Source organism: Lonchura striata, chromosome 4 (genome assembly GCF_046129695.1).
Source record: "Lonchura striata isolate bLonStr1 chromosome 4, bLonStr1.mat, whole genome shotgun sequence".
NCBI lineage: Eukaryota > Metazoa > Chordata > Aves > Passeriformes > Estrildidae > Lonchura > Lonchura striata.
Genome location: NC_134606.1, coordinates 35,297,342 through 35,312,935, shown reverse-complemented (window position 1 = coordinate 35,312,935; position 15,594 = coordinate 35,297,342). Strand labels below are relative to the sequence as shown.

Genomic DNA, 15,594 nt, shown 5'->3' with positions numbered 1-15,594 from the left:
AGCTATCATCTTGAGCAATTTATGATGATCCATAAATGAAAGTTAAAGCCTATGGAGAAAGTGCAAGCACTCCCAAAGTCAAGCATACCTTGGAAATGCATGAAAGCAGTTTAATTAACAAAAAATACTGACTGAGCTCACATGCCAAGAAAGAAAAAATCTGTCATCAATGTGCAAGACACAAAGCACTATCTGAAGCAAAACCATGCAGTTTGTCCAGTTTATCACCACAACATTGCTGTCAGTGAGTAGCAAGAGCAAGAGAAGTTGGGAAGATACTGGCAAGTCACATTACAATGTCTGCCACATCCCTCTATTCAAGGAACTAATGAATACCACAGTCAACAAAAGGGTTGCATATACAACACATGGGAAGTTATGGGAGAAAAGGAATATCAAATGAAAGTATGATTTTATACATGCAATATTCCTAAGTGAGAAAATCTGCAACTATACAATAAAGAAAAACAAAAAGTCTTTACACATTACAGAAATAAAACAGAAAAAAGTAGACTCAGCACATAGATATGCATAACAAAATTTCTGAACTCATTGAAAAATACTTCTATAAATATAACAGTAAAAAATTAACTCTCTTCTTTCTTTTCAAGACCCCACATGTTTATTAATGCAGCTGAGAGAGAGTGACAGAAAGATGACTCTTAACCATTCAACTGAATTTTGAACTGCTGCTAGGGCTTGTTCTTCCTATTTCAAGATCAAGACCAGAAAACTACAAGGAACACAGTTCTCTAAAGAAATTCCAAGACTGGTTTAGTGTCCAGGGATAAAATTAATTCCAACAACTTATAAAATTGCTGCTATGTTTTCTTTCATCTACTAATTCCAGCAGTGTTTAGATAGCAAATGTTATTCAGCTAAATTCCAACTAAAGGGGCCAGGCAGCATACATCCAGCTAAATGTATATAGTTGATTGAAGAGCTTAATATAAAAGATAACATCTAAAATATTTGAGGGTTATTCTCTTTGCAGAAAATAGGACAGTAGAACAAATAGGACAAAAAAATTCAATGCATGACAAAGTTTGCCTAAGCTGCCCTCTCCTTTAACTACTGAAGGAGCATAGGCCTTTTTCTTGACAACCTTAACTAGGTGGGATATATCTGTGCCATAATATAATCCCTCTGAAGTTAACTACTCCATTAGCTTCTGGGTAATTTGTGGGGGAAAAATCATGTTTCTGGTTTTCAGTTGAGCAATCTGAAAGGTCAGAGTTCTGTGAATGTGAATCTCACCTTCCCCATTTCCCATATCACAACTACATACAGCATACACATCTAAACATGTATGAGGAAAATAGATTTTTAGATACTTTCCCCACTTAAGATTGGTTTAAAGGGTTCTGGACCCATAAGGATGTCTGCTCTCTTGGACAGAAGGTCCTGTATTTCTCACAAATATCATATGAAGCATACTACATTCCTCAGATGGAGCAGAATTTAATCAGAAGCAAGTCCTCCCTGTCTGTCAGATCAGCAGTTTTCCCCTAGAGTATCCATATATGGTACCTAATTTTCAGAAATAAGAGCTTAATTTCTAACATTCAGATATAATACATCTGTTCTGGGTGGGAAAGCCAGCTGAGCCTGCACTGAACTCTCTTCCTCCTGTTACACAAAGAATCAAATGTCAATATGATGCAGTTTCACTGCCTCTAGAATAACTGGTCTGGTATGGAAAAGATGAACTGATGAGCTCACAGATGGTTTTTTCAAAACATTTGTGCAGCTTCCACAGATTTTGCAGAAGAAAATCTGGAAATATTTTGGGAAGTTCATGTTTTAGTTTAGGCACTCAAGAAGCATGTATGAAATAGCACATAAGTAATCAGGTATCCAGTTTTATTTCCAAAGGCATAAAAATTCTTGTCAGTAATTAAATAAAATATTCCTAAGACTAAAGATACAGAAGGTATATGTAAGTGCAGTTTAGAATATAAAACAACTTTCTCTAGAGCCTTAACATGGTTCTTTGAAGAGCAAGGTACAAAGAAATAGAAATACACTGCAACTGTCTTCTTATAATGTTTCCTGATGAAATAAAATGAAAACCAAACCTCCATTCCCATTCTATAGTATAAAATGAGGGCCAAAGTGTCATTGTATTTCTATTGACTCTGTGAGCAGATATTCTAAAACAAGGTGTAAATGAGGCTTTCCATGCCAGGGGAGCTGAATATAAATAGGAAGTGTATTAAATGGCAAACATGAAAACAGTTTTACAGTTGGCTTCAGGCCTGTTTCCCATTCTTTACTAATCATGCTGCAGCACAGTTATATTTGAATGTTTATTTAATACTCTAAAAACATTTTCAGGCATGGAAAAATGAAGCCTAGAATGAAAGCCATCCCTCCTCGACTGTGACTGGCATTGTTTTACTGCTTTTGTTTTACTTTTCACAGTAAATTAAGTCTGTAAATGTTGCCAGTGAAAATCTTCACTGTCACTTTCACAAGGGCTCTCTCAGATGTGAGAGGCTCTACTCCATGGCAGCACTGACATGACTTGGATGCTAAGCCTCTGAATGCTCCTCTCAGCTGATAAGTCAACTATACATTCACTGGAAATTGGCTGAGCTATTTCTTTTTCCATTACTTCAGGCAAAAAAATTCCTTTTGTCCATTCAGAGCTAGAAAGTGAGCTATTTCAGCTGAGGGAGGTCAGGAAGAGGACATGAAAAGTTCCTTCAGATCTTGGCTGTCAGTGTTCTCAAAAGCCTGCTTTTCAAAAATATTTCTTAAGAAAAAGGTGTTATCTTTCATATTTCCATATATAGAAATACAGCTTATCCATGTAAACTTAAAATAAATTTTTCTTTCTTGACATTTTGTATTGATTTTTTCCTACATTTTCATAATAGGTTTAGTCACAGACATAACAAATTTGCTCCTGCAAAATATTAATGACAAACAACTGATGGCAATGGTAAAGCTGAAGGACTTCATTTTCAGACTTTAACTGAAATGTTAAATGTTAAACTTCTGTTTAGAAAGACATCAACAAATTTGATCTGAATTCGTAGTCTCAACTGGAGTTTTTACAAAGGTGTTTTTTATAATTTTAATTTTTCAAAACAACAAATATCCTGTGTGTACATTTCTGTTAGTATTAATGCACTCTGAAAGAAACCAACTGTTTAATCTTTGATAGTTTAGATTTTACAATATTTACAAAACCACTAGCTCAAAACTGTATACAAGAAAGTTTTCTTGCAGCTTGTAGTATCAGCCAATCCTTTTCTACAGCATTATCTCATTTTGGCAACTGTACTGAACAAAATTTATTTCAGCACTGTTTTAGCAAATGAACAATCTGGCCTTGACACACAATAATGATTTGGTTTCATTTACCTCTCCAATATTCTTTTTGTTGTTCTTAGGTCTTCCTTCTTTATCTCATTGCAGTTAAGGAACTGAATAAATTCTAAACACATCTCTCTTGGATTGAAATATTTTGTAATTGCATATATATATTTAAATCTAATATGTTATTTTCCCTTAAGAATATTAAGTATGAGACAATGAAAATCAACCTAGTCCAGAGGATATCAAGTTTTAAATTGACATATACTCTCTAGAGCACAGACATTAAAGCCAGAATAATAATCCAAAATAAGTCCAGACATTTGTATAGAATTCTTACTGACAGATCATCAAAATAAGACAAGCAACCAAACAGCAGGTTTGTGGGTTTTTTCACCAGGAAAAGGAAAAAAACTTCCATTGACTTAAAGAATAAAGACAACAAGGTATTTAACTCAAACTAACTGATGGATTATTGTACTTGTGGTCATAAAGAGTATAGAGCCTTAAACTTAGCTGCACAATGTGTATTAACCCAGGGCTTCTCAAAGTAAAACAAAAACATTGCAAATTACCAATGAGGAAAGTGAAATGTTGAAGGAAATAATGTCACAGATCACTAATAATAACAGTGATATTAACCATGGAATAGCTGCTTAACCATTCATTTCTTCTGGACATGTACTATAGAATTACTGTTATCAAAACTGTGAGAGGATGTAGCACTGCTCTGCTGCAATAGTGAGGACAGGCATTCATGGGAGCTGTGAAGAAAAATAGTGTTCTGCAAATCTTTTTTTTAGAACTAACTTAGTAGGTCCTCAGTGAATACAGATTAGAGACTTCTTTCCAGAAGATGAAAGCTGTGTTGGCATAAGCAATGACTGCTCTTAATTTAAAATGTTCTCAGTCTTTTTTTATATATTTATTTAAAGGTTTTAAAGCAATCTTAGTCAAAGTGCCAAAATCATGCAATGATGACAGGAATGAAGGAAAAGGAGACAAAACCACAGGATTACTGTAGAGCAGGTTACATCTATGTAGAGATGACATACAGACTGCATTACCCAATTTACAAAATGCAGATCATCTGTGTCCAGTTTAACCTTAAGTGTCAGGATATCCAAAATACTAGTTTTGATAGTCCTTGTTTGACTGGAAGTATCTAATGCTTATATTTGTTTAGACTGTATTCCACTTAATTAAGTTTTGACAGTTGTAGCAGAGTACTGTGGGAAACCCAACCCTGCCTACTAATTTATATGTTATTTGTCATTAATATAGCATAAACAAAAAGTATACTTTAACACCCAGATCTATTTAGCTGTATTTCTTCATTTACTATTGATCACAAAATATGAGGTTTTCATAGACACTGTGTTTTCAGAAATATCCAACTCCAACAGCTACCAAATACACAGGCCTCTTAACTTTGATGCAGAACAGTCAAATACCAAAAAAATTAGTTACTTACCTGACACTGAACAGAAATGTTAAAATAATCCTAGTTGAAACAGTCAGCAATTTTAGTGTGATAATCTTCCATTTAAGTCCTAGTCCAAATGAGAAATTTTGAATCCAGGTTTTCCAGGGTCATAAGTAAAAGGTCTCTCCAAACCAGAGATTAACACAAGAGTAAATAATGGCCTGTTTGCCATTTATAAACAAAATAAATCTGATGAAAGAACTCAGCTTGTTCCAAAGAGGAAAAGGCAAGTTTCCTAAAATAACTGAAAATATTAGTAAGGGAAATATTTAATTCCCAGTAGAGCTGGAGGCTTTACAGTTTTAGTCCTGCTCAGAACAGCTTATGTTGCTGAGGTAACGAGCTTTCTCACTCAGCTGGTGAAATTCATTGCTCCTGAGTAGCAAGAATTACTTTACATTTAACCAATACAGAGAATATTTAAAATGCTCTGCCCTCCTTTACTGTATTTTTCAGACACTGAACTGAAGTATCACAAAATATTAAAGAAAAACAATACCAAAAAAAATAAAATTCACAAGGTACTAAAAATATATACAGAGCATATTAAATTTGTTGTAAGTACAGAAGCTTTTGTAGCCACTTACCCAGGCACTCACACATCTGCCACAAGTGGTGATTTTGAAATCTCCATAGAGATCCTTGATGGCACCAGTTGTAAAGAATCCCTCCACCATCAGCAGAATGCCATATACAAAGAATGCAGCTGCTACACCATATATCACGTACTTGAAGATGTCAATCCTGTATAGGAACAGCAAAAATTAATTATCTGCATAAATATTTAAAGCTGACTGAAATTTCAGGGTGAGACAATCAGACCCCGAGAGTCTCCAACTTTATGACTGACTGGAGTCAGTGTAAGTGCTGATGTGCCATAATGGCAGCAGAAGCTGGGGAGAGGAATGAACTTTGAAATAAAATAGTGTTTCTATAAGAAACACTGGGTCTTTTAATCCAATTAAATGTACAAATGGATCTGTTTAGGTAAGAAAGCAAAAATTGTCACATCAATTTAGAAGTCAGTTATTTTTCAGTTTTTTTCCTCTAAATGAAGTAGAAAGAAAAAAACAGAAAAGGAAAAGGAAGCAAAAATCTGACACATCTCCTAACTCACATTCTATCCAGCACCTAGGTTGTAGAAGATATTTAGTTACAATCTTCAATAAAACTTTCTACACATACAAGTAGTTCTCAAGCTGTCATGTCAGTCTGTGCTACCTTCTCATTGTTATTCTCCCACTTACTCTCCAGTGGGAAAAGTGTTTGACACAGAATAATAAAGTCATCAAGAGAGGTTCCTTACTTCAAACCAGAAATACATCATTCGAGAAGTAATGAGGTCAGATCTGGAATTCTTCTATAATGAGGTTTTAAAACATCATTTCACTGACACACAGCTGAAGCAACAGAGGGATGGCTGGCAGTGTGGCATGCAGGGTCCTAGAAGGCTCATTTCACTACAGAGAAGATTACAGATTACAGATTGGGTTGTGTGGTTATTCTGCCCAGTACTGTCTGTAAATTCAAAACTGGCTCAAGGAGACTGTGCCTCATAAATATTCTCTCATGACCAGCATTTGGGACAAGATTTTTGATAGCTCCTCTCTGCTCTCTTCTCTAAACTTGGAAACATTCCTACTGATGATAGCCTTAGATCAGCAAATTTCAAAGTTCTCTACTTCAACTTCTCTAAAAAAAACTAGCCACATAAATTTCCAGTCTGTTGATGTGACAAGGAAGAAGCTGTGGAACTCTTTATAAAATGGTAATATGCAGATTTAAGATGGTACTAAATGCCAGTCTTATTCTCCAGGTCAAGACAGCAACACCTAACAGTGAAAGACAAAAAATAAGGCTGAGATCTATTAGGATCTGCCAGATGAATTTTGACATACCATTACACATACTGGATATTTTGTCAAGACAATGATAACTTTTTATTTCTATGAAAGGAAATATTTAATAATAACACTTCCTTAGGAGCACATTTTTCATAATCACTCAAGACAACTCACAATACACATTTTACATGTATAATACAATAAAAAAAGCTCAAAAACCTGTTAAAATATCTTTGAGCTTGAATGGCTTTCAAAAGATTCAAAATCAGGTTCAGGTTCAGACATTAAGAAATACAATAAAAATGCAGTTAAACTTTTGACATAACTGGGGATGGGAGAAGTACTAGGAATGAATTCTTTTGGAAATCAGACAGGTTATGTTTTCCCCTAAAATTCTAATACCAAAGCACTTCCATCCTTTTGTCTTTTTTTACATTTCTTTTAGTTTCATAGTAAAATGAAAATTAAAGTAAGTAAATTTCTGCATGGAATAGATACTTGAAAAATTCAAAAGGGTGAAAAAAATTTAACACTGTAGATGGTATGAAATGATGCAGATGAAATTTATTTTAATATATAGAATTCTGATTACATTGCAAAAATCCCATTTCCCTGATTTGACAGTAATTCAGCTATTGTCTCACTTTTTTTTTAAACATCAAAACTGTGTTTTAAGCCTATCTTGTCAATAGTGATTAAAAAAAAGGGTTACAAAACAAATGGACAGCAACTTTGTGGTTATTCCATAAAAACTCTTCCAATTCCTACATCATATACTTTAAACAATTTTGACCTTCATCAGTGGTTGAAGTCTGGGAGTTCTGCCAGCAGCAGCTCCCCCCAGACCTCAATGTGCTCAGTTACAAGCTCTCATTGCCCTAAAGAGATTAGGACTTTTGAGAAGTCCAGAGACTATTTCAGTCCTTACAACAGCCTTTTAAACCATCTGTGCTGAGTCTCCCACTGAGCTGCTTGTGTCAAAAAGCATGCTAAGAGATCTCTGCTTTTTCCTTAGCCTTATGTGCTTCTACAGGAATAACTTTCTCTTAAGCCTTCCTTTCACAAAAGGAAAAAAATATATATAGCCCAACAGTAGCCAAATATAGAAATCTATTTCCTCCTCATCCACTTGTTACAGAGAGGTCACAAAATCTCTGTTCATCAGACTACATGGGATGAAATACTAGACTTATTCCAAGGGAAAAGGATCTCCTGTACAGCAAAGAGTAAAAGGATAAATGAAAATCATGAGACAATCACTCAACTACCTCTTTAAAAGCCAAATAGAATTGTATTGCAATATAGCTACATTTAGTGTCTGCGGTATTTAAAGAAAATATATTACAACAATAACTTTATATATATATATATATATATATATATAGTTTTGAAGATAGCATTGCTATTAAGTTATTCTGCAGCATCTAATACAGTTAATATAAACTTTTATTTTCTCATTAAGTTATAATAGATAAAAGATAGACCTTATAAAATGGAGATTGCCTTTCTTTAAAATAAAATGTGATTCTTTGTGCATGAACTCATGGAGATTAATTGCCATCTGTGCTTCAGCAAATTCTCAAATGCTGCAGACAGAGCATGAGAGCAGCCAGGGAGGTAGAAGAGAACGGCAGAAGGGGTGATGAACGTGAGCCAATGGGCAAGATGGATAAGGACAAAGAGAACAAGAAGGGCTTACACTTGTGTAAGCTGGAATGGAAGGAAAGAGGTGGGTAATGAGCAAAGGAAAGAGACAAAATGATAAAGATAAAATTTTGTTCTTCTGACAGGATTTTAAAAATATATACTATTTTATAAAAAAATATTTCTTTTATATTGAAAAAATATACATTAGTATTTAAGCTAGTCTGACCTAGGCTGCTGAGTAAAATAAGATGAATGATTATCTAAACGTAAAATAATTGTGAAAAGCATCTTGAAATTAGTAAAAGCTTTTTTAAAAAAATATAGATTCATCTAAGCCATATATTTATTGCAATCTGGTAGATTCTCCATGAATTCTGGATCTGCTTTTCCTCACAACATTATGTTCAGAAGTGTTAAAAATATTACTGTTTTTAAATTGTGATTTAAATCAAGCTGATCCTTCAATTTTTAGTTCTTTCTCTGCTGCTAGGTCATTAATTATTCCATATTAACCAGACTCCCCTCATTCATTAGTCTGAATCTGGATTCTATCCAACAAGAAGCAAATTCAAAATATTTCTAGAGAAAACACTTCTTCTGGCAGAAGGTATTCAGGGAAGCCATCAATGCTAACTTCTCAATGAACAGGTTGAAACTGAGAACCAAATAGATTATTCCAGCGGAGACAAGTCAGAGGTAAGTGAAAATATTCTTAGTGAGTCAGACCAATGTTGCAGGTTCCCTACTGTGTATTTTCATGGTGTTTTGGCAAATTTAAGTGTTAAAAATTATAATAAATCAGCAAGAAATAAAATAATTTGTTAAACAAACTTGACTATGTTCAGCAGATTTTTATGAAAAGTGTCTTAATATAGTTTTGGAACAATCTACATACTTGCGAGGGATATTTTTTTAAGTTGGTTAATATAGGAATGCAGTACAGACATTTAGTTGTAATTAACAGCTAAAGCTCACATTAATCTGCTCTGTGACAGGATTCTTATTCTGCTCAGAAAACCATTATATTCTAAAAAATTATGTGTGGATTCAGCCTAAACAAGTGATAAAAGCCTGATATTCCAAAGGTTTTCATTGGCCTACCCACGAGAATACCAGATATTACTGTGGGACTCATTTTCCTGAATTTACAATTCTGTCTCGTGTTTCTATTCCAGAATTTCTAACATAACTTCTCCAATATGTACAATGGTACTGTGATATTGCAGATGTTAAGTAGAACATGATTGCCAGTGAATTGTACCTATACTTTCTGAATGCAAGTAGTTTCAGGCAATTACATATATTTCCAAGCTAAAAAAACCCCCATACATAATAAGAAAAATAAAGTACCAAAGGAATCAAGTACCAAAATGTCAATAAGATTACCATAGTACAACATCTAATCATAAACGGCCTTCATTTTTTTTTTTTTTTCAGCTTGCATAGATAATTTAAAAGAATGAAAAATACATGCAAATGTTACCATTGAGGTAGAAGGGCTTATACCCTTTTGGAGGATTTTTTTGGTTTTTAAAATTTTTTCTCTTTCAATGTTAGGGAATTTTGAATATTTGTTGTTTAAACCAAGAACACACAATTATCTCTGTTACTCTGTAAACCAGCAGAAATGCTGGCCTCCATGCTGATCCTCTTGCCCCCTAAGGGACTGATGCTAAGAGGGTGTTGAGACACTGAGATAGCAGCCTCTTCCTCATGCTGTCTCAAGACTGTAGAAATAGTTTTGCAATTGTGTTTTTAGAAGACAGACAAGATATAAGGGAATGCTTGCAAGCTAAGAGGTCTGTTTAGGGTATGCAGAATCCAAGCCCTTGGAACTTTTGTAAAAATGTGCTCAGGCTCTCCTACAAACCAGCTGGGAGCAATTTCTTGGTGTCAGGTCATTATATTACTCACTTAAATAGACTGAGCAAAGAAGACAGCTGGTACTATAAAACAGAGGGAAATTGATAGGAAAAGGAGGAGACAAGCAAAGACAAACTTCAGGAGGAAAACAAATAGGGACAAAAAAGAATTTATTAATAGTCATGTACTACCTGCAAACAAAGACAAAAACACCCAAGTAAAAGCCTAAATGAGGTAAAAGAAACTGAAATATTCTCACAGTGAAGGGGGAAAAAATGAAAGTACTAAAAAAATCCAGCATAAGTCCATGAGGAATTTTTTCTAGATTAGGTTAATAGGGAGTCTAAATTTCAGGAGGGAAGAAAATAAAACTGGAGTATAGAATGCTCAACTAAAGTTCATCAGGAAATGATGAAACGATGAAATCATGAAAACTTTGAGTCCAAAATATTGAATTTTTACTACAACTGATGGACAAGGCTTCTCCTCAACATTGTTTGGGGTTTTATTTATAACCTAATTTTGTTCTGTCTAAAACTACTTAGAAACTTTTTTAGAGATGCTAATTACAGAAGAGATCAGAAGCCTTCTTTGAGTGAAGAAGTAAAAACCCCCACTGGAACTAGTGCAGAGTATTGTGTGGAGTTCTGGTGGAATTACATGATGGTTGTTGTACATTATGGATACTGAATTTCCAGGCAATCTTCTGTACAGTAAAGTGTAAAGAGTGTTGCTAAAGCATATCACAGGATTTGTGTTTCGTTAGTACAACTATAAACTTGGAGAAATACAAAATACATACTGACAGTATAAGACTGACAGATTGTTACTGTATGTCCACATTGATATCATAATAGTGAATTTACCTTCTTCAAATATCCTGTGGAACACAGAGTTAGTTTTACATGGCACATAAAGCATATTTAGCAATATGCATATTACATATAAATATATGCTTTCCATTTTATCTGTTTATAAAGTAAGCTAAGACTAAAGGGAAATAAAAGCAGTTAAAAAAGAAAATGATATTTCTATGGAGATGAACCACCTATTGAGAAAGGGAAAATCACAAGGCATTAAGTGATTATAGCTAAGCTAAGATTCCAGTCAACCAGGAAGGAGAGCTACTAACGCAGTACTATATAATACAGATGTCTGCCAAAAAGTAGGAGACTGTATTTTCACAGAAGAAGAATAATAAATTCTTTATGTAAGATTACTCTACTGGTATTCACATGCACTGCTCTGAATTTTCCAGATTATTCCTCTGGTACTCTCATGGGGTGCCCTGAATTTCCTTACTCAATTTCATAAAATGAGGACTATGTCTTTGCAGGTAATTGCCAAATCCTAAATTTTACTTACATAAGTTCTCACTGGTATTGCATTTAACAGAAAACAGAAGATTGTACTACACAATATAGCTGAGTAGGTGGTAAATGTGACTTTTCAACACTGCATAATCTTGGAAAGGTCACGTTCTCAGGTGCTGATATTTTTTACTGGATTTGTTGCAGCTGCCAATGATACCAGATCTAAAATCCTATGTTCTGCATCTAATATTTAATATGCTGTATTTGTCTAGTGCTGCTATTTATATGTGACTCAATTATTCCAATTAAATAAAAACTGTTCTCCTTAAGTAACCCAAATCTTCAATGACGTTGTTTCTCTGGTGGTTCCTGCCAAATTATAATACCCAAAGAAGACACATGGGTCAAGGTTGGATATTCCAAGCAGAAAAACTTCATTCTTCTACAAAATCTCAGTTGCTATTTCCAAACATGTCATGGCACAGGCCTGCCTAAAGTAGTAATTATTTGATACAGAGCATTATATGTTTTGCTTTCCATAATACAAATAGTATTTTAAACATAATGCGTGTTCAAATTTAAAGAATGCTTTTGGAAGAGATCAAAAACATATGGGGAAAACCAGATTACTACTATTGTGTATCAAGTAGATGCCTTAAACAGAATCACCACACAGTCTAATGCAAATGCTTATAAATATCACATTTAATATCAGCTGTCCTTTACAAAGGGGCACATTGTAATAAATTTCACAGTGTTCAACTTATATAAGTGTAGAAATATTGATGATAACAGTAATATTTTAGTGCTAGCAGAATTCAAATTCTGATAGCATCAAAGTCAACAACAACAAAAATAAAAGACAGCAAATCATAACACCCACTTATCTACCTCTCAAAACATTTTTTTTATCCCTAAGAGGGGAGATACAAAAGATTCTGCACCATTTTTTTGTTTTACTCAAAAGAAAACAATTGTACATATACATATTACAAAACAATACTATCTAATAAACCCTGACTATACGGTAACAGAAAAGTCATCAGGAGGCATCAAACTTGGCCACAGCAATACCTGAAACACAGGTTTCACATCCTGAAAGGAAGGAAATTTTTAGACCTAGGAAGGTGGCACCAATACAGTGTCTATGCAACTTCCTGTAGAGAACACAATGATAGCAGAATTACAGATTGGGACTTCATTTAGTTTACTCTTTGGTTTCATACCTTTAAAGGAAGTGAATTTACAACAACCTGAATTAGCTTTGACTGTAGTAGGAAAATGGGTTTAATGCTACTATCAGGGAGATTTCTTCATTTTCCACTCTAAGAGCATGATTCCCTTGTTCCATGGCCTATATATCACAAACATGTGACAGATGGCACTAACGGGCTTTGAGTACTGAAGAGAAAGAACTGGAAAAGGATGCTGTTGGGAAATAGACAAAACATACCTTGTGCTGCTGATTTTCTAGAATCTTCTTTTGGAATTTGTTCCAAACAAAAGAAAAATATAAAAATCCAACTCATGCGACACACGCTTGATAATCACGTCTCTTTCTGCTGACTTTGTAATGTTCTCAAAATCAGTGATTAAGCAAGAAAATCTAGTTATACCTGGTACTTTGCAGATAGTGTTCACTGTATTTTATTAAGTTGTTAGGAGAATGACTGAAAACCACATCCACCTCAAGCAGATGGCTCAGATTTAGTGAAATCTATAGAGCTGTTAAACTGACAAAGTCAGCGACATAAACCATTCACCTCTTGCAGTTAAATATTATAAAAGTAGTTTTCGGGATAATTTAAAGCATCACATGTATTTTCTTAGGTTTTCTTTGGCTCACAAAGTAAAATGACTACTCTACAGACACTGAAAAAATCCACATCCCAAAAAAAAGCCTATGACTTCTGCAAATTCCCAAAGAGGCATTCCTTCCCTTGGTGGAGGAGTGGGTAGAGGGAAACAGCTACCTTTAGAACAGTGATATGGTTGTTAGTGAAACAGCCTGGAACTGTAGGGAATGAAGCTTCCCAAAAGTCATTCAGAAAGCAATATAATTACAGGTTAGTCCCAATGAAAAGGTCACACATTGATAATTCCAAATGTCTTTTTAGCCATCCAATTTATTAAAAGTTCATGGGTTTAAAAATGGTTGCCTAAAGAGAGAAGAGTCAACCATTCAGTAATTTATAAATTTGAGAAAAATTATGTAATTGACTGGAATTTATAGAATTTCAATGACAGCTACAAAACTTGCTTGCAATTTTTAAATTACAAATATTTACTACTTGTCAATATTTCCACAGCAGATACGATATGCAGCTGTTATAGACTCCTTGAATTCAGACAGTAATGCAGGGAGATGGAATGAGGGACCAGTCTGCAGGGCCAGCACTCAGATCACCTCTTTTATTCTGCAGGGCTGCTGCTTTTGGCTGAATGCCCAAGAGCTGAACGCTCCAAGCCAACTTTGCTGCTTATTGCAGGTTCTTAATTAATTAATCTCTCCCCAAGTGTCAAGGCATCATGTGGAGTGTGGGCAGCCCAGAGCTGCCCCAACCCCGGGGCCAGGAGAGGCTGAGGTGGGGGTCTGAACCCCTCTGGCTTCACTGAGATGAGGTCCTGGACCATGGGAAGGCTGAGGAGAGGCTTTAGGAGAGGCCAGGCAGGGACAGTCAGGGCTGTTGATGCCTTCAGGGATACTGATATGGGCGTTTATGAATGGTGTTGTTAGATCTAGGAAATTTGGGGTTTATTTGAGGCATTTAGAGAGTGTTTCAGATTTTGTTTATGCCCTCATTATGCCCTACTTTCCCTACAGGGCTCTGCTGCTTCTTCTAAATTATAGCCAGTAGCTGCATTGACAGAGATAAAAGATACAGGGTGGCTTAAGTTGTGTTATTTGCATTCAGAACACTGGTGGTGCTTGTTCTGACACAATGCAGGAAGTTAAAACAGCCTTTATCTCTTGCCACCTACATAAATAGCTCTCAGATTGGGATTGATTTTTATGCTGAGTGACATTTGAAACCCAGCACGCTAATAAAAATATAGACAGAAACCATAAGCATGATTAAACAGAATCGAACACACTTCACTCCACTGCAGCATCTGCCTGGCACATTTATCACAGGACAGACTTCAGGCCAGCCTGAGACACTTCACAGCACTAGGAGCATTAAGAGCCCAAATGTGTTAAATAACTTTTAAAATGTACACTTGACTAGGACACACTGTTAGATTTTTTGAAGTTCTTATAATTTTTAATCAGAAAAATAAAAAAACGTAGGTTTTGTTTCCATTTCAATATGTATAGTTTTAAGGATGTAGGCACTACAGTCTTTATTTCTACTTACATATACTTCTTTCTGGTTTTTAGTCTTTAAAAAGTATAATTATTATAGAGCTTTTGTACTGCCAATGGCTAATCAATACTTGTGAGAAAGCATCAAGGATTTATTATCCCTAAAAAATTTTTTTACAAGCAGTGTAATATCTACTTAAACAGGTAGAAAATTATTGTTTGCAAATTTCTTTGTGAGTTACACAGTTTACCCAGTTCAAAGCAATTGCTTATCTGATTTTAATCAATATACTTGCTCCTCCTGCCTTTAAGACATAAGTTTAGATATATCTTTCACAACTGAATAATATCAAATTTCATTTTACAATAGGTCTGGCAAAGAAAGAACTGGGTTTAATATCACTTAGTAAACAAAGAAAACAGATCCAAAAGCTTCTAGCTAAGAAAAACAAATACCAGGGGAAAAAAAATTACAATTCCTTAACCTTTTATGGTGAATTATATGCATTTGGTCTATATTCCCTGACTGATACTTTCACTTTAGTATGTGACAGAGAGAAGCTGAAAAACGTGCTGTGAAGAGAAAGCATTGATTTGTGGCTGTTCTGCACTAATAGCTTCCTAGGGACTAATAAAATAAGTTAGAGCCTAATAAAATGACTGATCTTTTATTCAGGAGAACAATGAACCTTAGCCACCAAGTCAAGCCAGACTCATCATTCTAAATGAAAACCCAAAAAGGCAAAGCAGAAGATACATCTTCCCGTTAACTCAACTCATTATTATACAAGAATATAAAAATTCCTTGAT

General features: G+C 34.7%; 1 protein-coding gene across 1 annotated transcript in view; it reads right to left on the bottom strand.

Moving 5' to 3' along the window:
- The window catches only part of GPM6A (glycoprotein M6A), a 116,054-nt gene that overhangs the window by 20,208 nt on the left and 80,252 nt on the right, over positions 1-15,594 (bottom strand). The window contains exon 3 of the mRNA XM_021550824.2: positions 5,398-5,554. Coding sequence (XP_021406499.1) covers positions 5,398-5,554 — 157 coding nt within the window. The remainder of the gene's footprint in view (positions 1-5,397; positions 5,555-15,594) is intronic.